We start from the raw sequence: 26,827 nt of genomic DNA, 5'->3' as shown, positions 1-26,827 counted from the left end.
TTATACAAAATTAATGATGAATTTGTGAAAGCTATCTAAGTTGTTTCATTACTCTAGCTCCACTAGTAGTGTTGGCGACACAGTCCTTTAAATGAATGAATATATATATATAAATATATATATATATATATACAGTGCTCGAAGTGAGGCGGGATGCCATCCCGTTACCTTTTTAAATTTTGAAAACCATACCACTCCTTTTTTAATGCATATTTTGGGGTGGGATGCCATCCCGGTACATAATAAATTAATGGAAATTTTATTTTATTTTCCTCCTATAAATAAACTTGTAAAAACAATTTTAAAGTTTGCGGCAATATGCAAATTTAAATGAACTTAAGTCTCAGCTGTTATTTAAAAATTTGCGGTAAAAAGTTCAAAAACTAAATTGATAATTATAAAACACTGCGTCTTTTCTTTTGTATTTTAAATAAAAAGTTACTAAGCAACAAAAAGCGACATTAGCTTTTTTTTTCGTTAAAGTATCATTACAGTTTTTTTTGGTGAAATAAAATATCGTAGACAGTAGATTTACTCAACATTAAATGTTATGATTTAAAAAAAAAATTTACTTATTAAAAATATGGATAAATGCTTAGCAAGCGGAAGGAAAAGAAAGTTAAGCAGCAATAGTTCTAAAAGGAATTTGGAAAATGACACTGTAATAAATAAAAAGTGACAGATTTTTCAAGTATTGAAACTTGCCAATCCTTTCCTCAATGTGATGGTATTTTTCAAGATTACTGGTCTAATTTACAGTGGAAGGAGAAATAAAAAACATTTGACTGGTTTACAGTTTCATTAACAGTTCTTGGTTGTTCTGTTTGTAAGTCAGAAAATAGTTTAGGTGTCAAAAAATCTCAAGGAATAAAATTGGCTAGCGAGTGGACGCTTGGCAACGTTAAGGAGTATGGCAAAACAAAAGAAAAAAAGCAACAATCAATGAGGAAAAAGCTTTCAAGCTTTCAATGTTAGTTGCACACAAAAAGGCTTGTAAAATTAATTCTCAGTTCAAAAAAAACACCATAGAGATGTTTAGTTCAAAAATGCAGATTAATCAGCACGTTACTACCTACCGCATATTTCGCACTGTTTGTCGCATTGCAAAAATGAATCGTCCATTTGATTTGAAAGAATTAATTTTAATACAGGTAGAAAACAGTTTAGACATAAGACGTGTTTTACAATCTGATCACGCATGCGCTGATATTGTTTACCACATTCTAAATGAAATGCACACTAAGCTTGTAAAATATATTTTTCATAACGATAATAAAGTAGGGTTAAAGATAGACGAATCTACCACGATGAGCAAAAAGTCTGCTCTGTCATTCTGCTTGAGAGTGAACATTCCAGAAATAAATATTGTCAATAGTATTTATTTTGATCTTATCGAATTAACAAATACAGAAGCCTCATCTATTGCAAACTCTTTTATATGTGCTTTACACGATTTTGGTTTTGACAACAATTTTTTATTACGTAGTTGGGTGTCTTTTGCATGTGATGGTGCTTCTAATATGCTTGGCAAAAAGGCCGAGTTACTTTTGAATCAGTTTCCTAATTTGATTTTATGGCATTGTAGCAATCACCGATTAGAGTTAGCAGTAAATGATGTTGTGCGCGATATCTTACCAATTTGTCACATGAAAAGCTTTTTTGATAAACTATATTTCATTTACAGTGCATCTCCTAAAAACAAAAAAGAACTGGAAACTGTTGCTATGGCTTTAAGTGTAAAACTAAATTCCGTTGGACGAATTCTAGGCACTAGATGGGTGTCGTCTAGCGCTCGATCTGTGATGGCTGTTTGGAATAATTATGCAGCATTGTATCAACACTTTCATGAATCTTCATCGGATTTAAAGCGTAATGGAGGAGATAGAGCCCAATATGCAGGTCTTAAAAATAAATTATGTGATATCAATTTCATACTCAACATGGGACTAATGTTAGATGCTTTAATAGAACTAGAACATCTTTCTAAAAAATTATAAGATAGGCAAACTTCTTTACCTGATGCACATTGGCTTATCACCTTAAAATACCATATATTTCAATCAATGAGAAATAATTCAGGTGAATATTATTCGCAAACGCAGCTTGCAGCAGAAAAGTTTGAATTTAAAGGCGTCAAACTACAGATCGGAAAAGTTTCTAAAATTAATCAAAATGAATTTTTTAGTAAACTAAGTGAAAATCTTGATTCTAGAATGTTTACAACTAGAGCTGCGCATAAATCTTTACAAGACAAAGAAAATGATCCAAACAAAGAAAAATACAATAATTTAATAAAAAATTTACAAATTTTTGATAAGCCACAATGGTTTGCAGACCAAGATCCATGCTTTGGAGATATTAGACAATTAGCAAAAACTTTAAATATTTGTGAAATTACGGCAGTCCAAGGGTTTTGTGAATACATTTCCACTGGTGACTGTAATAAAACCCCTAATGATCTTCAGCCTCTGAGAATTGCTATAAATACCTTGATTGTTTCAACAGCTGAATGTGAGCGTTCTTTTTCTACTATGAATATAATCTTATCTTCTTTGCTTTTATTATCTTATCTTTATCTTCTATGCTTTTATTATCTTATCTTTTATTAATAAAGAGTTTCTCTTTATTAATAAAAGATAAGATTTTTATTAATAAAGAGTTTCTCTTTATTAATAAAAACTGTCGAGTTTAATGTTCATTTCATTAGTAGGTCCACCAATTACGCATTTCGATCCAAAGGATTATGTCATTAAGTGGTTTGGGAAAGGACATCGTGATGCTAATTTTAGGAATTGTGAAGCGCTGGCATTAAAGTCTATAAATGAAAGTTAAACATTTTGGAAGATATTCTGACCGAATTTTTTTTCAATTATTTAAAAATTGGTAAATACAAAAAAATAAGACTTGTTTAAAAATAAAATGTTTAAATATACCATTGTTTTTTGATTGCTTAATGACGTTTGATGTGAAACTCAACTCAATATTTTACGGTGACAGTCTCTTAAGAATATAACGAACCTCAGGTTGTTTTTTTAATATAGGTTTTTTACTATAGGGATACTCTAGGGATTAATAATTCCTTTATTTAATCTACACAAAATACGAAATCTATAATTTTGGGATAGGTGGGATGGTGATATATTATATATATATATATATATATATATATATATATATATATATATATATATATATATATATATATATATATATACACATATATATATAAAAGCATTTGTAAATAGTGAAAATCAAATCTTTCAGAAAACATAATGAGCTACATTTTTATGATGTGTTCTGCATGAATGCATCACTATATTACAATTGTCATTCAACTTGCATATGTATGTAGTTACACTACAAGTACAAACAAGCTAAGCAAAATGTTTTTAACTTCTTGTTTGTTTTTATAAATTTTGTATAAATTACTATAAGCAATAGATTTTTTGTTAATTGCTTATTGACAATATATACTGTTATTTTAAAAAATAATTTAAAAAATGTGGAACAGAGCATACTAAACAAACAAATTTATGTTAAATAGGTGCATTACATTAAAGTTGATCACTCAAAATATTTAAGATGCTTTTTGAGTTCAAATAGAGGAAGATTTTAATTATTTCTTGATTGTCATTTAGGCAGCTTATGTGCTTATTTGACATTAATGAGTTACCTCTTTGCCATCTAGCACAACACTTAGTTGGGACAAAAATAACTTTAGAGGATTTAAAGATGCTACTAGAAAAATCTTGAAAAATTTTGAGATACTATCAATTGCTACATTTAAATGTGGTCGAGGTTACGTTTGAATAGAACTTCAAGAGGCTGTAAAAATGACAAGAGTGATAGCCCTAACCACTCCACATTTATCTAATGCATAATAAAACTTACTATTAAGGTGGAACTTTCAAATATTGATCCAAAAATTAAGTACAGATCAGAAATATTTTTTTTGCATTTGTAATAGAATTTCAAGTGGTTTTCAAGGTTAACCACCTATATGTACGAATCCAATCATTTCTTTGGAATCAGAAAGAAATCTTGCTACTTATTTGACAAACTTATTAGTATAGTCAAATTACAAAGAAATTTTCTGTCAGAAAATATTTTGTTTGCTATGTTAGTGAATCAATGAAAGTACTTAACAAAACTAACTATTAGGCAAGTTCTCAAATGTAGAGAATCCTTTTGGTCAATGAGCCATTGTCCAATTTTATCGATTTTGTGATGAGAATTTTGTTTTTCATACTAATCAACAAAACTAAACAATAACAGCAAATTTTTTTGTTAATTCGATAAAAAATTGATTAAAAGAAAATGAAGTATTATGAAAAGAAATTTTTTATTATAAACAGTAAAACTTTAAAAAGCATAATTTAGATGTTGAGTCAGGCCTCCCATAGATAGAGGGTCTCAACCAACATCTTATTTGTAATAAGTTATTGATTTAGGTTTCCTTTTTTTCTCAATATTATATATCTTTTTTTATGTAGTGTATCTATTGTATGTAATGTATCTTTTTTTACATTTTATCTAGTGTGTCTTAAATATTGTAATTGTGTTGTTTCTATGAGCAACTTAGTGTTAAAGTTAAAACATGTGCTGCAAAAGTAAAAAATAATTTTTCTCATTTCTTTTTTCGAAAAAAATAACATTTGTTTTGTGTTCTTTTGTAAACTTCTAAACGTAAACAAAAATTTGCGCCTCAGGCAAATTCATTTCAGAACTTAATTTTTTTGCTTTGAAAATTGCTCTACTCTAATGTTAATACAGCAAATTATAATATTTTATTATTATTAGGTTTTTATATTATTATTATTATTATTATTATTATTATTTAAAGTTTACTTTAGGACTTTTGAACCATTTTGTGTTGTTTTTAAGTACAAGTAAGTTCTCATTTTAACATTGATGTGTTGTTGTGACTGATTTTTTCTTTAAGTTTTTACAAATCATTTTCATGTATTCATTGAAAATTGGTTTTTATAATTTTGGTTTGTTAGCATCTGTTAGCAAAAAATGTTAAAATCAATATGATCAATAAAGACAACATGATTTTTTTTTTTTGATTTTTTTTAATGATTTTTTTTAAATTTTTTTAATGATTTTTTTTTAGAAAAAAACATTTTTGTAGCAAAACATTTACTAATAATGTTATATTAGATAATATAGTTAGTAATACAAGAAAAGTAAAGTACTTGAAGAGATTAATTTTAAAATTTTAAATTAGTATTTTACAATTTAGTTTTAAATTTTAACAGTATTTTGTAGTTTATCGTTTTTTATTTTAAAATCTAAAATCATTAAACGTACCATTTTTAATTACCATACTATGTAACCTGGTATATGTGTCATATTCAATATACTTTTAATTAAAATAAAAAAAGTATGTGTTTATAAACATAAAAAAATTATTTAAATTAAAAATTAAACAATTAAATTAAATTAAAGTTGATTGCAATTTTTTTTTTTTTTTAGAGATGCTGCAAAGACATTGCTTAGTCATCCAGACTGGAGGATTGTTTTACAAAACAAGACAATTGATTTAGTGACTATGAAAGTCACCACACCCTTAAGAAAAATGATAAAAAAATTACCAGGTTATAATTAATTTTTAATTAATATAAAGTTTAAATTTAGAAATAATTTTTGTCATTCAACATTTGTTTTTAAAAATTACATTTTTTGACAGCTTTTTGCTTGTGTAAGTTATGGGTTATCAGTGCAAAAACTTGGTGATTGTGATCTGACTGTGGGTCATATCACAATTAGTGATATATGCAAATTTATAATTTTTTTAAATTAAAAAAAAATCTAAATAATTTAAATTTATTTAAAATTTACAATAGAAGTTGTAAAAATAGATTTTCTTAGGAATATTTTTATGTATAAAAATTACATTTTTTAAGTCTTTTGCCTTGACTCAGGTTTTGAGATTTTGTTTATTTTGAATTTGTTTATTTAAATAAAAAAAGGTTCTTTAAAATTACCTTTAAGATAGGAACAAAATTATTTTTTTGTTTTCTTTTTTGTCAAAGTGATGCATGATGCACTACTCTGCTGACAATCTGAGTTACAATTGAAAAAAAAAAGTTAATTAAAATATTTATTTTCCAATGTACAATGTACAAAAAACTTATTTAATAACATCTATAGAAAATTACAAATAAAAACACAAATCAAGTGGTGCGTTATTTAATGTTGCCAATCAACATTATATAGCATACCACAATACTTGTGGTGTGTTATTTAATGTTGTCAATTGTACCAAAATTGTTACCAATCATATAACATTATGTTGAAAATGTTTGCTTAAATCAGAAATTTTTTTATTGTATTTTAGCGAAAACAGACATTCTTTTTTATTTATTACTTTGTTTTTTTTATTATACATACAAGTTTGTTGTTATCTAATAACATCTATAAAATATTATGAATTAAATGAAAAAATAATTTACACAAATAAAGTGTTTCATTGTTTAACGTTGCCAATCATACAACCCCACATTCGAAACTTATTTCCTTAACTGAAACTTTTTTTATGTCATTTTTAATGCACTCTCTCGCACTTAGTTCTTTTGACAGAGAGCATGCTTTGAGATTGAGAGCTTTCTTTCAAAAAATATATTTTTTATTGAATCTCTAAAAATTTTGAGATAATAATTTTCTTATCTTTTGCAAAGTTTATAAAATGTTTAACTAGCTCTTTGTTAAAAATATTTTTTCATCAGAAGTTCTGTTGTATGTGTTTTTTGCTTTTCTCTACATTTTATGATGTTATTCTTTGCTTGGCAATAAGTCACAATTTGCTTTGAAATAATGTTTTTGAAAATATTTTTTATTTGGATTTAGATTTGGCATTATTTACATTTAACAAATGTATAACAGATAGCAATCATTTAACTAATGATCCTGAGTATAATATAACTCTTGATTATGAGTTCTTGGATGACACATACTCACAGTGGCCTTGTGATATAGTACAAAAACACACTTTGAAAGGATCAACTGCAGATGATACATATAGTCCTGAAAACATTCAAAAAAAAATGGAGTCTAAAAATGCCCATTGTCTCAGTTGGATGGTAATTTTTTATTTAACTTTTGTTGGAAGTTGATTTGAAATGTAAAACATAGAATAAAAAAATCTATACTAAATAAATTACATGACAATAATTGACATGGCAACAAGTTAAACAGAAGAAATACAATACAAAAGTGTAATGTACAAAAATACAATAGTATAATATGGCAAATTAATAAAATAACTTTTTTCGTTTTACTATTTCAAAATGTTATATTCATAGGACATATTTGAGTTGAAATTCTCTATATAAAAAGTCTAATGTAGTTTAAGTTAATTAGGTTTTTATGTAAAGCAGTTACTATGTAGTAGCTTATTATGTTCTTTGAATAAATTTTAATTTTAGATCAGGTATAAGCAAAAAGAACTAATAGCCCATCCCTTGGTCATGAGTCTTATTGCAAAGAAATGGCAACAATTTGCAATTTTTATTTATTATCTTAAGCTCATGTTGTATGTTATGTTTTTGTTGTCTTTAACAATGTATGTTTTAACTACTGCACCACTTCGTGCGCCCTATCGTGCTGAGGATTGCTTGCTTCAAGTTGATAAAAGTCAATGGGATTTGTTTTTCTTTGTTTACATCGGAAAAGTTGTAGTTGTATTCTTGTCTTTGGCTCATATGTTATTTGAGGTATACAATTAATTTACATTTAGATACATAATAGAGACTTAAGGGAAGTTGGTAACAAGGAGTGTTTTCATTTGCGAATACCTCGAAAAAAAAGTTATATAAAATTTCAAAAGTTTATAGAAATTTTAAAGTTTTTAGACAAAGAATTCTATATAAATATATTTAGAAAATTTTTTTTAGTATATGTATATAAATATTTAGAAAATATATGTTTTTTTAAATATAATTATATGTAGAAAGTATATGTTTTTTTTTCTATATAAATATATGCAGAAAATTTTCTTTATAAATATATGTAGAAAAAAAGTCAAATAAATAAAGAGACTTATATAGCAGTTTCTATAAAAGTTAATAAAATTTCTATAAAAATTCTATTTAATTTTCTATAGACTATATGTTGCAAAAGTTTATAGAAATTTTTTTCCTGAGTAGACAAATGACTCATTATTGTATTTATAATTTTTAAAAATTTTTTATAATTATTCCTTAGATAATTCAATTAATGAATCAAAGACTTTCCTATTTCGCTTTTGGAAACTTGTTGGAATGGACTGTGTACATATTAGCTGTTGTAAATGTATCTGATGACTTTTTGCCATTGGTTGTTAGCATCCCTGGATATAATGGAATTATGTAATACAGTTTGTTTTTTATAATAATAACTATTTATTTATGGGTCAATAAACTGTAATCGATTTTAATTTTTACTTTATTTGATTGTAATAATACTTTTCTTGAAAAAGCTTTGCTTTACTTTTACTTTAAAAGTTCAATTACTACTACTATTTCTACTTCATAAAATTTAATTTTACAATTTCTATGAATTTGTTATTATTATTATTTTTTAAATTTACATTGTGTTAGACAATACACTTAAGCTCCATTTTGACTTTTTTTTATCTAAAAAGTTTAGACTTGATAAAAACATCTATTAGCAATGTAAAGTTTTTTTTTTTTGTAATACAGCTATTGTTTTATATACTCTAGTTTGTTAATGATGTCAGATGTTAATGATGTCAGAAAATATGTTAAAAGAACTATTAGTCCGCAAATACCATCTTCGATTTGATTTTGAATATATGGTTTCTTCACGGAAACCATATATCCAAGAATATATATGGTTTCTTCACGGAAACCATATATCCAAGAATATATATGGTTTCCATGAAAGAAACCATATATTCATATATCTTCTAAGGTAGTTTTACTCTATTGTGTATTTCTTTATTTTTTCTCTTGATTCTTTTCTTTACCTCTATAAATCTCTAGCTGTTTCCTAATGATGCTCTTTTTTTTTCAGACTTATTGCAATAAATATTGTAAACGTAGTTAGACATGTTTTTGTTTTTATTGTTAATGATTAATAAAGAAGGGTAGGGATCATATTAAATAAAGAAGGGTGGGGATCATATTAAATAAAGAAGGGTGGGGATCATATTAAATAAAAAAGGGTGGGGATCATATTAAATAAAGAAGGGTGGGGATCATTTAAATAAAAAAGGGTGGGGATCATATTAAATAGGACTATTTTAATTGTTTTGAAAAAAAAAACATCCATATTTTTGAATGCTAATGCAATTATGAAAAATGTAAAAAGAAAATAATAATTAGCTGTCAAGCTTGAGCCTCTGTCACACAATCATATGGTTGCATATATGACAGAGCCACGCCAACATGTGGTTGCATATGATGGTGTGATTCTGTCACACCATCATATGTCTTTCTATTTTCTACAAATGCTAAAATGGTTGCAGCTCAGGTGAGTTAACATCACTTGTTTTACTTACCAAAACACAATCTTGTGTCATTGTCATATCTTTTTACGGTAACTGTTTCCTTATTTTCAAAAATTGACTTCTAATTTAAATAGAGGTCTGGAGCCTTGCTGGAAATAAATTTTATTTTTCAAATGCATACAAATATACTAAACAAATTTTTTTTATTTAGATGCGGAACATACCAAAAAGCTACTGGAGCTTTATGCATTTTTCTTGCCTGGTTTAACTTTATTTTATTTATACAAAAAGTTCCAGTGTTTGGAATTTATATTGTCATGCTGTTGTTTGTCATAACAACCTTTATGAAGTTTTTTGTTGTTTTTGTCTTTCTAATTATTGCATTTGGTCTTTCATTTTACTTGTTGTTTCATGATTACAATGAGGTAAAATTTTTAAAATAATTTTTGTTTATTTCTTATTAATTTAATTTGACTTAATATCAATTTTTTGAATGGTTTAGCTTCCAGCATTTCACCATCCATTTACTGCTTTGGTGAAAACAGGAGTGATGATGACTGGTGAAATTACTTTTGACGATGTGTTTTCAAATCATTTATCTTACCTTGATAGACCTTTTGCAACAGTCACCTGGATAATTTTTTTACTCTTCCTCATAATAATGGTTATTGTGCTTATGAATCTCCTGGTATGATTTTTTTGCTTTTATTTTTAGAATGTTAAGCCATAGGTATTTAAGTAAATCATAGTTTTTAAAAATGTTTATTAATTGAATTGTATAGGTTGGTCTAGCTGTTGATGACATACAAGCTGTGCAGAAAGAAGCAGAATTATCAAAAGCTACAATGCAGGTAAACAAATTGTTAAATTCTTTTAATTCAACAGTACTCAAATTTAGTTTTTAATAATAAAATAGTTTTTTATAATAAAAGAAATTTGAATTGGTATTATCAAGAATCACAGCTTCAAGAGTTTTCAAGAGTTTCCAAGAGTTTTTTTAATGACCTCCTTCCCAAGCCCTTCAAGAACTTTTTATTGAAAATCCCATTTGTGATAATTTTATGCTACAAAAATTTTTATTTCTATTTTTACAGCAAATGTAAGATGTTGTTTACAAATGTAAGATGTTTTTTCTTTTATAATTTCAGGTATTATTGAAATAACTTGAAAACTTAATAGATTTAAATATAGTTAAATCAGATAAATTATCTTCAGTTTTGTTAACCTCATACCACTGGTAAACCCACATCAAGTACCAATAATCCACAACCACATCAAGTACCCACAACCACATCAAGTACCCACAACCACATCAAGTACCCACAACCACATCAATAACATCAATAATCAATAATAAAAGAATCCGTTGTGTTCATTTTAAAGTGAATGTTTAAAAAAAAAATTTAAGTTAAATTTTTTTAATTAAAATAAATCTATATCAATAAAACTAAAGCTGTCGTTTTAGTACAAGCTAGTCTTCTCCATTTTACTTTGGTTTTTGAAGTCTTTATAATAAACGCTGCAATCTATAGACTTGATAATTTATTTCATGCGTGTTTAATTCTTAAAGCTTCAGTATATGATGTCATTTTGTATTTTTTTTTTTTTTCAAAGCTATTGAAGTATTTTTTTTCCCACAATCAGAAAATTATATTTGTTCAATTAAGAATAAAATATTGTAAAAATGGTTTTTAGATTTTATTAGCGCAACTTATTTTTAACAATTTCAAGTTACAAGTTAATAAATATTAATCAAGGTTTTTATATTAAAAAGTTTGCGTACTTTTAAATCTTAATGAAATATACATTATTTAACTGTGTAAGAATATATCGAATTAACTCAGTAAGAAAATTGATTTTGTAAAATTTGTGTTACTTATTTTATCTATTTGAAGTTTTCAAAGTGACAAAATTGTAATTATTATGGGTGAAAATAAAAAAAAGTTTATTAAAGTACAATTTCTATGTTGGAATAAAGAAGTAAGAGTTCTAAGTAAAAACTTTTTTGTTTTACTTTCTAACTATCATTTATTAGTAATAAATATATGTATATGTATAAATATGTAATAAGTAATAAATATATGTATATGTATAAATATGTAATAAGTAATAAATATGTATATGTATAAATAAATATGTATATGTGTATGTATATATATATATATATATATATATATATATATATATATATATATATATATATATATATATATATCCTTATATCGTTGTTGAAAAATTTTTATGGTAAAAAAAGTCTCTTTCAACAACATTTAAGCAATTTCAGTAATTAAGCAACATTTTAATGTTTTCTTAAAGTTAAAACAATTAAAATAATGCAGAAGTACATTAAGTTTTATTATTTTTTTAAAAACTGCAATAATAATGAATAGAAAGTTTTTTTTAATTAATAGCGTTTTTGTTTTTTTGTTTTATAATATTTTTAAAACATGCGCGAAGTGTTGCTACATCAACCATCTTATAGCCTGCTTCTACAAGGGAGTGTTGCTACATTGGCTATTTTATAGCCTGCTACTACAAGGAAGTGCTGCTTCATCGACTATCTTATACCCTGCTGCTACAAGGGAGTGCTGCTACATTAACTATCTTATAGTCTGCTACTACAAAAAAAAAACTTTATTCAAGTTTTAATCGTTTTCTGGTCTGGTTTAAAATAATGTTCTCTTTAAAACTACAGTTTATGGAAATAACTTTTTGACTACCATGCAAGACTGTTTATATATATATATATATATATATATATATATATATATATATATATATATATATATATATATATATATATATATATATATATATATATATATATATGTATATATACATATGTATATATATATATACATATATATATATATATATATATATATATATATATATATATATATATATATATATATATATATATATATATATATATATGTGTATATATGTGTATATATATATATATATATATAAATATATATATATATATATATATATATATATATATATATATATATATATATATATATATATATATATATATATATATATATATATATTCAAGTCAGATGATATATACACACTCCTTTGCACCTATCCCAATTTAAGTTTTAAAAAAAGCTTGTTTTAAAAAAACAAAGCAAATACTATAAGATATATTAAAATTATCCTGATGAGTGTTAAGAACAAGTTGCTATCCAAAAGTTAGAAATCAAATATAATTTTTTTTTTTTAATTGTTTTACAAATATTTTTTGTAATTTGTTGAAAAGTTATACAAATAATTATGATTTTTTGATTATCTGGCAAAAAATACTTTAGTATCTTAAAAATAAGTAATTTTTTTTTTTTTTTTTGGTTTAAATAATTTTAGATAAAGCTTTTAGAACTGTATATCTATATTATTCAAATATATAACTATGTATCTTATATAGATGATAAATGACACACTCAGCAAGTTGGATTTAGTTTTTTAATGCTGTTTCTAATTCACCAGTTATTTTTCTCGCCTATTTATGTTAGTAACAAAAAATCTCTTCCAGATCAATATTCTTGCTTTATAAAAAATCTTGCATAGGTTTTTTGAATCCAGCACCTCCATGTTTGATACAAATTAAAAATCAAAATTGAATCTTATGTATTTTTGGGTTCACAAAATTTCGAAATTTTTTTATTTACAATTTACTCACTTATTTTACTCATTAGTTATTGATTATTTATTTTGATATAAGAAAAATTTGAAAAATAAAAATAAAATTTTTTTTGTTTCAAAGTTTAAATTTTCTATTATAGTTTTTTAATATGATAAAATTTGTTATTCTGTGTGAAGTGACCAAATGTATTATTGTGTTATTTTTCTCTGTAATATAATTATGGAAACAATGTTTAACTCTTTCAGACATGAGCTTTATAGTAGAATTCCTGTAAATTTGTGTTGAAAATTTGTGTTGTTATTTGTGAATTTGTGTTCAAATTTTCCTGCTTGAACAATGAAGAAACTTTTAATTTTATGTTCTATCATTTGTTTGGTTTTTTTTTAACTACAATGTCACTAATTTGCTGTTAAAAAAAATCAAATTAAACTTGCTAAGATTTTTAACAACCATGGCTTACTATAATTAAAGTATGAATTAAAAGCTTAAAAACTGAAATGTGATGGTCAAAAAATTCTTAAAAAAATTTTGTACTGCTTTATTGGTTTTTACAAATTCTTAAAAACATTCTTCAAGAAAGCTTTAGCCATTTTAAAGTCTTTTAAAATTTAAAGCCCTATACAAATTATTGAAAGTAATTTAAGTAGATCAAAGTTAAGTAGACCAAAACGCTATTTAGCAACAAGACAAAGTGACTATTGCAAAAAAGAGTCAAAAGGGAGTTATCAAAAGCTACTGTATTGCAGAGTACTGTTTTAATCCTGTTTCTGTGATGGAAATTAACAGTTTTAATTTACTTTAGGGCATTCTTTTAAACTTTTTTGAGCATGTACGAATTGCAAGTTAAATGAATCAATTAGGAATCATCATCATTTGATAACCATCCTTGGTCAAATCAACTCTTATTCTTTGAAAGCTACTGAATGGTCAAAATGTGGTAGAACACTTGGCACACAATCTTGAGATTTGAGATTCTAATCTACTCTAAGCCTCTGAATATATTGCACTCAACCTGTTCTCCACACAGTGGTCTTGTTAACAAGGTTTCAGAGTTTAAAGTTCAGATAGAGTTGCAATTAAAAATTATTAGAAAGACGAGTAAAAAAAAAAAACTCTCAACTGTAGTAGCCCCTCTGGAGGCTTGGGGAGGTGTTTTTACCAAAAAATAAAAGCACATAGCTGAGTTTGTTAACATTAGGCTGAAAAGGACTTATTATTTCTCAAATAAAAATTTTCAATAGATTTTGAGTTTTGGAGTAATCAGCATCAGAATCAGGTCATGTAGATTTGATCAGGCTAAGAGAAACAGGTGCTTACAAGCAAAAATTTGGTTATCAGAAAATTGCAAAAAAAAATTGCTTAAGACATCTTAAAATGTTAAGAGTGAACAACCAAGTCAATATTTGTAACATCACTTAAAGAAAAGAAGTTTGTTTTTGTATGCTTCTGTAAATATAGAAAAACGTTAGGGGTATTTTTCTGTTTTAAAATTCCCCTTGGGTTAATAATTTCTCAAATTAAGTTAAAAAATATTTTAACATTAAATTAAATACTAACCTAATGTTAGTAATACTGATTTAGACTGATACGGTTTATTAAAAAAACTATTCAGATTTATCATTTCATTTTAAAATTCATTCAAAAATTTATCATTTCATTTAAAAAAAGTTTAATTAAAAAAATAGTGTTTATTAAAGAAGATATCTACCTTAAAATTTATGGTGTATTTTGTAATTTAAAGAATAAAGAATGTAATCTAAAGATTAAAGAAAAAGAATTTTAAAAATTTAAAAGAAAAAGATTTAAAAAAAAAAAATGTGCAAGTGCAAGGATTTGAACTACGGCGGTGCATTTTAGAAACGCCGCAAGCTAACCTCTTCGGGGTAACCTCTTTTGCTAACCTCTTTTGACAAATTTGTTTTAACAGTTTTAACACTTTTCAATAAACAAAAGATTTAATAAAACGGTAAATAAGATTTTTTTTAAATTCTCTCCCTTTTGTTTGTTAAGGTATATAACATCTAACTATATAAAACTTCAAAAGTATTTTATTTTGTATTTTACAAAATCAAAAAAGATTTAAAAAAAAAAAAAGGTACCAGTAGTAGGATTTGAACCACTGCGATGCACTTCAGAAATGCTGCGAGCTTTTGAAATCAGCACACTAAACTAGAAAGAAGTTAGTTTAAATTGTTAAAAAAGCTGTTTTATTGTTGGCTTTTATAATCAAAAATTTTATTTAGATCGAAATTTGCTTAGATTCAGAAAAAATATTGCCGCAAAAACTGAGAATGCAGTTTGTTAAATTAAAGTCACAGACATTTTACCCAAACAAGGATGGTCTGCCGTTAAATATTTCATCTGAAGTTTACCAATTAATACAGGAGATTTTGAAAGAAAGAAAGGTAATGTTATTTTCTATATATTTACACACACACACAAATATTTTTTAAAAAATGGTAATGTTATATATATATATATATATATATATATATATATATATATATATATATATATCTTTTACTTTTTGAATAATTTATATATTTTTTGAATAATTTATATATGATTATATACATGTAATTTTATGTATAAATATGTATTTAATTTTTTCAAACAGGATAACGAATTTGGAGTTAATGAAGAACTTAGAGATATACAGGATAGTGTGACGGCTATAGATGAAAAGTTAAAAGAAATTGAAAAACAAATGCAAGAAGTTAACGACGTCAATGAACAATTGAGTAATCTACGATCCATGATGACCGAAGTATTAAAACAACAACGTCGAAGATCTTCCAAACCTAGAACGAAAGTCGATGAATAAAAAACTTAGCAATAAATTTTAGTAAAAATAGAAATAAGATATTTCATTTCGTTTGTGTGAATTATTTAACTAAAATACTAAAATAAAATTAACAAAAGTATATATAGTTTAATTTTGTAAAACAAAAAAACAGTATTAGTATTATTTTATTATATAAAGTCTCTTCGCTCAATTTAAAATGCACAATTTTTTAAACAAAACATTATTTGTATTTTTTTATTATACCAAGTTTCTTCGTTCAATTTAAAATGCACAATTTTGATAAATTTGTATAAATAATTGGATTGGTATGCGCATTTCGCAGCAATGTCTGTCACTAGACATCTAGAATATAAAACTCTGCCATAAGAAATGGAAAAAAGCATTGTTTTGATAAAACCGATACAAACCAAAATAGACTTTATCCTGTAAAAACAGCAATAAACGATAGTTATCGTTTTGCGCTGTGTAAATTTAATAATACTTACGAGAGGATGTTTGAAAACCCAGATGCTTACCTGTAATTGTTGCGTGTGAAAAAAGGAGTTTTAAGGTTCACCTATAAAAAAAAGGCACAAAATTCAAAAAAAATCGTTTTTTCTGTGTTGGATGATTTTTGTACAAAATTTATTCAGCTTTCTTATTGTGAAAAAAAAAGTTTAAAATATATTTTAGTTTTTTTGTTATTAAACAAAATCTTGTACAATGTATTTTTAAAACGCATAGCAACATACTGGCAACCAAAAAATTATTTATATCATCCTATCCTTAACTCGTTTAAACTATATTTTTTGAAATATGAATGTTATGTATACTTTGCTTTATTTATTATGCAAATTATGAACACTTTTAGTCATGCTTTCAAGTAACAAAAGCACATTTTTTAAGATTAAAAATAAGGTTTTCAGCTGTTCTTTGAGTTGCTTTGAGTTTCATCTCAGCTTAATATATATTTGTTATACAAACGTTTCATGCTAGGAATATGGAGATTGTGAAACTTTCTAACAAACAGAACTTTGTGCGTTTAAAAAAGAAAAAGTTTCATAGAAATCAATTCACAAAAGCAAAAAAACAGAATGTTGTGTCTGTTCAACACGAGGTAGCCTCTTCAAGTGGAAGAAAATTATTTGGAAAAAAATATCAATGCAATGACACAAACAAAAGTATTAATAACAATGAAAATTATTTATATATTGTAAACTTTTGGAATTTAAAGAATCTAGTATCACTTCTAAAATGCCCTGAGTGTAACAGTACAATAACGTTAACAGATAACCTAACATCTCGAAAGGGTTTTTGTCATTTATTCAAAATTAGTTGTACTTGTTGTGATTGGAATGAGTCTTCATACACATCAGTGAAGTGTTCAACTACAGATAAGTCTCAAGGAAAAACTGTGTTTGAAGCAAACCTACGTGCTGTTGTTGTTTTTCGTGAGATCGGAAAAGGTTTCAGTGGAATGGAGAAATTTACAAAATGCATGAATATGTTTAGTATGACAAACAATTCATTTAATTACTTACAAAAAAAAGTTGCAAAGGAATATAAAAACGTAGCCATTGTATCCATGAAAAATGCAGCTTGTAAGGAAATAGACTTTAATAATGAACCAATAAGAAAATGTATTAAAATTGATGGTGCTTGGCAAAAAAGAGGATATGTTTCATTAAATGGTTACGTGTCTGGAATCATTGCAGACAAATGTGTTGATGTAGAAGTACTTTCTAAGTTTTGTCGGGGATGTAAAATGTGGGAGAGTCGTAAAGGTTCTTAGAAATAAAAAACTTGGAAACTATCTCATAGTTGTTCAATCAATCATTTAAAATCTTCTCGTTCTATGGAAAGTGCTGGTGCGATAAACATTTTCAGTCGTTCCATTGAAAACTATAACATCATTTATGATAGATATCTTGGAGATGGCGATTCAAGTTCTTATAAAGAAGTTATTGATTCTCAGCCATACAAGTCTTACAATATAACACCAGAAAAACTTGAATGTGTAGGACATGCTCAAAAGCAAATGGGATCACGATTGCGCAGTATTGTACAGTCATATAAAAATACGAAGACCCCAATTCATGGTAGAAATAAATTGACTGAGCCTGCTATAAACAGTATGCAAAATTATTATGGTCTTGCCATAAGAAAAAATTTAAGTAATGTCTATGCTATGAAGAAAGCAGTTTTTGCTATTCTTTTTCACTCAACGGAGTTTCCGGATCAGAACTTTAGACATTCATTTTGCCCACGGTCTGAAAACACATGGTGTAAATGGCAATATGATAAAATCAAAGGAACTTCTTTCTATAAAAACAAAGTATCACTACCAAAGTGGATTCATGATATAATTAAGCCTATATTCTTTGATTTATCTGCTGATACCTTGTTATTAAAATGTCTCCATGGGGAAACTCAAAATGCTAATGAATGTCTTAATTCATTAGTGTGGCAAAAGTGTCCAAAATCAGTTTTTGTTACCAGAGAGGTTTTTGAAATGGCAGTATACTCTGCAGTCTTACATTTTAATGATGGAGGAAATGCTATTAGAGAAATTTTATCATCATTTGGATGTGATGGTTTTGTAACAGCCGCTAAAACTCAGAAACAAGATATTCTTCGAATAACACGTACGGAACACAAATCTCGTCAACCTGTCAAAGAACGTAGGAAAACTTTAAGAACAATAAAAAAAAGGTATCTTGATATTGAAAACCAAAAGGAACAACTGGGATATGAAGCTGGGGGTTTTTGATGCGTTTGTTCAACTTGTAATTGTCTAACACTATAAAAATAATTTTAAAACTTGATTTACTTGATTTTTAGTTTTTACAATTTTTCAGAAGTTCAAAATATTGTAATTTTAGTTAAACACCTGCTTTTGACTTGAAATTTTCACAGTTTGTTCATTATGGTTAAGAGATTCATTTATGCCATGGATTTATAATACTGATAATGGGAAATATTATTTTTATGCAATGTAACACGCAATGTTGATATTTAGTGCAATCTTTAAAAAAAAAAATAATATCATCACACAGGAGCATGTATGTTTAAAAACCATGGCACAAATGAGAGATAGGTAGTTTAGAACCAGTATGCAAATTTTTGGAACTACGTCCGCTGAGAATTGGAGTGTTCTAAGTCCACAAAAGCTAGTTTGGAGATAATCAAGTTTGAAAGTTCAACAGTGCTCAAATTGTTCTTTATTAAACAATTGTGTTGTTTGGGGCCATTTATTTATTTAAACAGATGTAAAGATTCTAAAAAAATATATAATTCTAATTTAAAAAAATTATAAGGTCGTTAAACAGCTGACCAAATTTAGACATAGATCATTATAATTCCGAAAATTTTTAAAGTTCAAGAAATATTTGTTCTAAGTCCATTTTTTTTACTGATACTTTGATAAACAGTACCTTATTTTAATGAAAATTCTCAAAATTCAAAAGCTAGGAGAGGGATTGAATGGATTTAGTATAAAAGGGATATTAGAATGGCTTTCAATACCAGTTCAAAATATTTATCGACAATTAAACGAAAAATGCATTCAAATGTTCACAGAATTTGTATTTTTAAGTTTCTTAACATGTTTTTGATTACAAAATTGTCGCAAAAAAACTGGCGTTCAACGAGCGGCATGTACTTCAACACTGAGCTTAAATCTTTTTTTTTCTCAGCAGTCATCACTGGTTTGATTGATATTGTCCATACAGTCGGCCGAGCGTCACGAGGAACCTTACCGCGAGCAGGTTTTCGCCCTAGACGAACGTTTGTCCGTCTTTTCACCTAGGGCACGTAAATTTCTTAATACCGACACTGGACTGAACACTTCGGAATAACGTAGACTCTTTTCAATAAGACTGCGAATGGCGTCGACCTCCTGCACGTTCCCGTGGCCAGGCTCCGAGTACTTTTGCTCGACGCTTTCAATTTGAGGGTTTAGTCTCATAAAATGCGCCAGACCGTAAGACATGATGCTGTTCTTGTTTTGTGGGACACAAGAATCCGACCACAAGATGATTTTCTTAATTCCTGGGCGCCTCAAAACGATTTCCGTAAGAATTTTAAGTAGAGCACTGCAGGTATGATTTCCAGCGCGGCCACACAGCATCTCGTGCCAAACGGCGCAATACGTAACATTATCTAGCGAGCAGTGGCCAGTTAAGTTATACATATTGAGCTTTCTCTTGTAGAAAAAATTTGAAACGTTGGCTTTCGGCAAAGCCATTACATTCTCCATGTCAAAGGATACAACCGCAACGGTAGGGTCAATTCCATTTTTGTGATTTTTCCTGTCCCTATTGCGCTCTTCCTTGCACTCTAGCTTTTTAGATAAGTGGTCCAGATATTTGAGTTCCTCCTCTTCGGACGGTGTTGGAATCAGTTTCATTTCTTCGCAGTAATCACAGCGATCTTTCTTCGGTTTGTGAAAAGCGATGTTAAATTTTGTGTTGAAAATATCTCTGTATTTGCTTTCAGTATTGACATGATCATTGGTGTGGATTTCTTTATACAGCTGAAACATCTTCTTTAGACTAAGTTCGGTTTCTAAGAACTCTTTCTTTGTATTGGCGCGGTTGTAGTGGCTCTCCACCCTCGGAAAAGAGTTGATATGGTCACAAATTTGCTGCACAGTTTCCTGAGGCAAGAATTTCTTTTTGTTTCTCCCCTTCTTTGGAGACGTGGCCACTCCACTATCTGGGCTTAAATTGTGGTCAAAAAAATAACTAATTCTTCTAGAATTAGGTTTTACAAACCTGAATACGTTCGCCACCAACCTCAAAAAAGTACCGGTAGCTAAACCTCTTCCTGCTTTCGTCAGGAGTTTGACGCCGAAGTCGTTCTCGAATTTTGAAATCACGTTGCACAAATTTATATTAAAAGTGCGCTTTTTTTGGTCACTAAGCGACCAAAAGTCTGAGTGAATTTTTTCCCTCTCTATTGCAACAATGTTGTTTCGACATTTCAGACAACAGTTAACAGGGCATTCCTCTCCTACAGTCTTCTCTTGATGTTTTCGGCCTTTAATGTCAACATACTCCTCTCCTGCCTCTCGCGGTCGCTTTCGTACGTTCTGCTTCCAGTTCAATGGCTGCCGAAGCCTTTTTCGCGTAAGAAGCTTTGGAGTCTCCCTGTTAAATAAAGAAACACAAATATAATAATAATAATCAATATAAGTTTTCAATAAAAAAGTGTCATGCTAAAAACGCTTACGTTAGTATTCCATTCTCGACCAAATCGGCAGTTTCATCATCAGCACCTTCGACTCTGTTATCGTTCGTATCAGCAGCGGACACAGCATCTTCTTCATCAACCTCATCTGAACCTTCATTTTCTTTCCCGTCTGTGTCGGCAGCCTTATCTACATCAAGCTCGTCTTCATCATCACTACTATCAGATGGGTCACTACCTTCTTGATGCCAGCTATAAAAAAAACTTCAATTAAAAAAAAGCTTCCAAACAAAAACATAACCCTAATCTGTCATGTAAGGTAAATATCTATGTTAAATGCATAAAGAATTAGGTCCGGAAGAGGCATGATGACTTAAACAGATAAAAATTAATAGATTTATTGAATAACATGAAAGTTTAGTGATACAAATGAGTTTACCTTTCGTCAGAATCAATTTCATCTAAAAGAACACGAATCCTAGCCTCTTCAGCTGCCATTTCCAACTTCAGTCGGACGGTGAAATCAAGCCATTCTGTTGGGTGACGGACATAGACCACTCCAATACTAAACAGGCCTATCGAATTGGACATAGTTTAAACGATTATTGAAGAAAACAAGTGCAAGACTTGACAGATCAATGTGAAACTTTTAGACATAGTACATTTGCATATTGTTAACGATAAAATGCATCTAAGTCAAAAAACTCAAAAATGGACATAGAACACTCCAATTCTCAGCGGACGACTATCTGATGTAAACATTTTTAGTTGTCCTGTGATGAAATTTTCATTTTTTCACACTAAAGTGTACAAAAAAGTATGGATAATCGAGATAAATTACTTTCAACTTTTTTTTTTCAATTCTTCAATATTTATTTTATTATATAAAAAAAAATTATCTTGGTAGAGCTTATTTTTATAAAAAAAATTTTTTATAGGTGAACTACCTTAAAAGCGACTAAAACTTACCTGCGGTTTACAATTTTGAAAAGTTTATTTGCTTTAAATAAAAGTTTTGCTGTTAAAAAAAAGTATAGTTATGGAATAAATTATTACATAGCTGTGGTGGAAAATTTGGGACAAGGTGGAAAAAAGCCTAATTCTCATTTTATTATTAATAAAAAATTTCGCATGCAAAAAGTACGAAAAAGACCTCAGTTTAATCGTCAAGTTTATTTACGTGTTGTCCACATATTACGTCATGCAATTGGGGGGTGGATGGGTTAACAATTTGTTATAAGAAGTAGGAGTATCCATGGCCTACTACTAGAAGTAGGAGTATCCATTGCCGTGAATGTAGTAATATTCGAGGCCGTATATCTTACATTTTTGAAGGGGAAATTAAGAGGCCGGTTTTGAAAGTTTTTTGGACAAAAAGTTTTAGTAGCGTACAAAATACGCTAAAATATTATTTTTAAAAATATTCTTCTTTCTGAGTTTACTAACTTTCAAAGAATTTATATTAAAAATAGTCAACAAATGTGCTGTACCAAAATGTACATCAGGATACTTAAGCAACAAACACAAACAAATTGCATCTTTTCATTTTCCAACAGACCAAAACTTAAATCAACTTTGGGTACAATTTATTAATCGTTCAGATTGGACAAAACAAAACATTCTGTTTTATGTGAACTTCATTTTGAAGAAAAATATATAATTAGAGGTGATAAATGCACCCTGAATTGGTTTTTAAAACCTGTTCCTTTTAAGTATTCTTGTGAACTTTTGCACACAAAAAAATCATCTTTACCAATTTTAAAAACTTCTCGAAGTCCTCCTAAATTGAGAATATTCCAAAAAGATCAAATAGAAATATTTAAAAAATGATAAAATTACAAATGTACATAATTTGAATGAAACAGTAGGACCACCAGGGTTTCAATTTAAACGATTTGAAAATGGTGTTGTGTTTTATAATATAGTATTTAATGAACAGACATTTTCTATATTAGAATCAATAACAGTTGATGTTTACCTAAATGTACGTTTGCAATATAAACGAACACCACTTCCATTACTAATTTGGTTTGTTAAAGGACATAATCCAAAAACTTAATAAAATTAATAAGCTAGAAAATTTTCCTTCTTATGAAACTACACATTAAAAAAATATGGCACTATTTTAGATGAAATTAAAGATAGAGCTTTATGATTATTTATTACTTATCTTTATTACTTTTGCGATACACATCTTTACAGGTATACAAACTACTTAAAAAGTTCCCTTTACCATCAATATCTTTATTAAATAAAGTTTAAGACGGAGGTATTGATTCTATAAAGACTTTAAAACTTCTACATGGAAAAGGAAAAATTTCTCCTGTTTGTATTATGATGGTAGATGACATGTATTTACAAAAAGTAGCACAGTATCAAGGAGAAGAGTATGTTGTGCTGAGAAAGAAGGGAACTTGTACAAAGGAAATGTCGCATTCATGATAATAGGACTTAAAGAATCTATTCCTTTTATTGTTCAAGCAATTCCAGAAGTCACATTCTCTGGAAATTGGCTTTCACAAAAAAAAGACAACCAAATAACCTAAATACGCACCAAAAAGCAAATTTTTGTGTGAAAATTAAGAAAGAATCACGTTTTCAACAAAAATTCTTGTTAATGTATTTTTTAATAAGAAGCAAAAACTATCGAAGGGTTTGGTTTCCAATAATAAATTAAAAACATTTAAAAAGAGGCAAAGAAAAAAATGAAATCAAAATTGCTAATATGTCTGTTGCATAGCATTTGTTTATATAGTTTAATAAAATTTACCTATTGTTTGATTTCTTTGAGCTACTTCTTCACATTTTTTTCAAAGCGTTAAAATATACATGAATACAGATATATATTATAGGGTAGGGTGGGGTAATCTGAGTCTATTTTTAACAATTTCTGACTTTGAGTTAAAATAAAACAATGTTTAGGTATCGGATTTCTGATAAAAGATGTCTTAAAATCATGATTGGACATCCTACTAAACAAATTTCACAAAAAACTATTACTTAAAATACCATAAATAGGTCTAGGGAGCCTTTATTTGAAGATGCCTATATAGACCCACATTACCCCACGTAGTGGGGTAATGTGGGTCTACATAAAACGTTGGTGGTTCTGGTTTAAAATACTACTGCTTATGAAAAATCTGACATACATTCTATATGCACGCACCTTTTTTTATAGTATATATACAAGGTTTTATTTTAAAAAGTAGTCTTAAGATATTTTTGTTGAAAAAGAAAGTGCATACATACACAGCACAACAATAAAAATTAAAAACTCGGACAAATAAAAGTGAGCTACTAAATTACAAATGTCAAGAGAATCTAATGGAAGACCATATCTTTGATACTGCACTGATGCTACACTCATAGCTTCATCATTATCACTTAGTACACTTTTTTGACTTTCACGTTTGTTTCCATTAAATTCTTATTGTTTTATTCTTCTTCTCGATGTTTCTTTAGGAACAGAACAATCTTTTGCAGCGTGATAAATGGTCTTTTTTTCCTCACATACTAACATAATTGCTCTTTCCAAACTATTAGCATTGTGCTTGTGTTTTATTTTTTTATTATATCATCTTGGCATTTTTAAAATACTTTCTAAAGTAATATATGAAAAATCTGTTAATCTTTTAGTGAAATAAATTAGCATAAATCATTACGTATCACCAAAAAAAAATATTTTAACACCAAATAGGTCTTATATAAGATTTTATTTGACCTAGCCTAAGTCCTAGGTAAACATATTGTTTCATACAAATAAATACACATGTTTCTTAATGTAAACTTCAAAGATATAAACTTCAAACATAAGTGTTTAATAGTTCTAAAGAATTATTAACACAAAAATAGTATGGTCTGATGAAACTAATAGGTTTATAATGTTACTAACAACAAATTCAATAACATAATTACTTATCATAATATTTTACATACATAGACCCACTTTACCCCACCTGATTATATTTCAAATTTTAAACAAACCATGTGCGTTAGTGTCTTACAGGTATACTATCCTTAAAATATCGTAATTTAACGTTCAAAATAACCATTTTTCATGCGTTTATGCCTTATTTGAATATATTTTCTCTGAAGTTTAAAAACGGAGAAAAAAATAACTTTGTTTATGTATCTAGCATTTTAGCTAAAAAAGTGCCGTTTCTTACAGCATAGCAAGGTTATATCTTAAAATTAATTAACCTAATATGTTATAACAACGTGGTAAAAATTTCAACTTTATACATAAAGCCATTATCAATATAACAAATAAATATGAATTAGATCCAGATTACCCCGCAGACCCACATTACCACACCATACCCTAGATAAATATAATATACATAGATATAAATGTATCCATCTAGTCGGCGTGACGTCACGCCAAATTGTGAAATAAATCAACCATCTTGAATGGAGGGAAAACAAACACAAATATCAAATAGTGTTACAACTGTTTTTTATGACAAAAAGATGCCAAGGAGTTGTTGTGTTGTAGGTTGCACAAATAATTGTAAAAAAAAAACAAAGAACTTAAATTTTATCGCATTCCTAAGAATGAAGCGGTTAGAAGAAAATGGTTAAATGCGATAAATCGTGCTGCACTTCGTCGAGCAAACTGTGGTCTCCTAAATCTAAACCTAAATTGAGGGGGTTTAAACTTTATATGGTCATAATTTTTGAACGCTGAGAGATAATACTATAAAACTTAAAAATTATCGATGAATATAAGCATAGTTGAGAATAATACAAAAAATATTTCATCAATTTTTCTCACATTTGGGGCAGGTGTAGCAAAAATTTTGGGGCTTTTTTGTTCCCAGCCTCCAATCATCGCAATTTTTTGCAAACCCTTATTATTTGATATAAGTATAAACATGTAAATGTTTGGAGTTAGCTCCATGTCTGGAAGTTAGCTATCTCAAAGATCAAAAAATGCTGGATCCGCCACTGATAGGAATACCTATTTTATCGTATTACAGATATTATAGGAATACATGGTTTGTCACATATTACAGATTACAGGAATACCTAATTTTTCATATTTTATTGATTACATGAATACCTTTATTTATCTATAACAAGTAACATGAGCGTTTATAAAATTATAAAAAATTATTTTATATTAATGCTAAGTTATATCAAAAATATTTATAAAAGATCATAAACAGAGCCCCCACCCTTCCCTCACACACACACACACACTTTTTTTTTTAGTAAGTTATATCAAAAATATTTATAAAAAATTATAAAATCATAAAGAAAAATTATTAGGTTTCAAAACCAAAAATAAAGAATAGTTTAACCGCAAATTGCACAAATTAAGAAAAATTTGAAAATTAAAAATTTTTTGCCAGGAATAATAATAATCTATTATGTGTTAAAAATTGAATTGCCTTAATGTAAATGGATTTTGGGGTTTGTTAATTTAAACAGCAGTAAGAGGAAAAGCAAAAACTTTTAAGATTTTTGTTTAAAAAAATCTTTAAAACAATTAGATTTAGGTGTAAAACAAAAATGCCATCACACCCAGGGTTTTTAGATCAGACTTTTTTTTCTCACTAAAAACAGACCAAATAACAATGCTGTCATTTCTAATTAAAAATTTTAGAATTATTTAATAAACTGTTTAATTATTAAACAACTTAATGTGGAATTAATATTCCACAAATCAGACTTTCTGTTTTTGCTATCAATATAGTTTATAATTAATTCAATGAGTAAAATTTACAGACCGTAATTCTTTTTT

General features: G+C 27.5%; 1 protein-coding gene across 1 annotated transcript in view; it reads left to right on the top strand.

Moving 5' to 3' along the window:
- Positions 1–16,130, top strand: part of LOC100215626 (transient receptor potential cation channel subfamily A member 1 homolog) — a 115,418-nt gene extending 99,288 nt beyond the window's left edge. The window contains exons 11-19 of the mRNA XM_065793090.1: positions 5,479–5,600; positions 6,853–7,085; positions 7,431–7,718; positions 8,209–8,351; positions 9,666–9,879; positions 9,957–10,142; positions 10,237–10,305; positions 15,350–15,511; positions 15,724–16,130. Of these exons, the coding sequence (XP_065649162.1) occupies positions 5,479–5,600; positions 6,853–7,085; positions 7,431–7,718; positions 8,209–8,351; positions 9,666–9,879; positions 9,957–10,142; positions 10,237–10,305; positions 15,350–15,511; positions 15,724–15,930 (1,624 nt within the window). The 3' untranslated portion in view covers positions 15,931–16,130. The remainder of the gene's footprint in view (positions 1–5,478; positions 5,601–6,852; positions 7,086–7,430; positions 7,719–8,208; positions 8,352–9,665; positions 9,880–9,956; positions 10,143–10,236; positions 10,306–15,349; positions 15,512–15,723) is intronic.
- The last annotated feature ends 10,697 nt before the right edge of the window (positions 16,131–26,827 follow it).

This window comes from Hydra vulgaris, chromosome 03 (genome assembly GCF_038396675.1).
Source record: "Hydra vulgaris chromosome 03, alternate assembly HydraT2T_AEP".
NCBI classification, from domain to species: Eukaryota; Metazoa; Cnidaria; class Hydrozoa; order Anthoathecata; family Hydridae; genus Hydra; species Hydra vulgaris.
The sequence above is the reverse complement of the archived record's forward strand: the minus strand, read 5'-3'. Positions and strand labels throughout refer to the sequence as shown.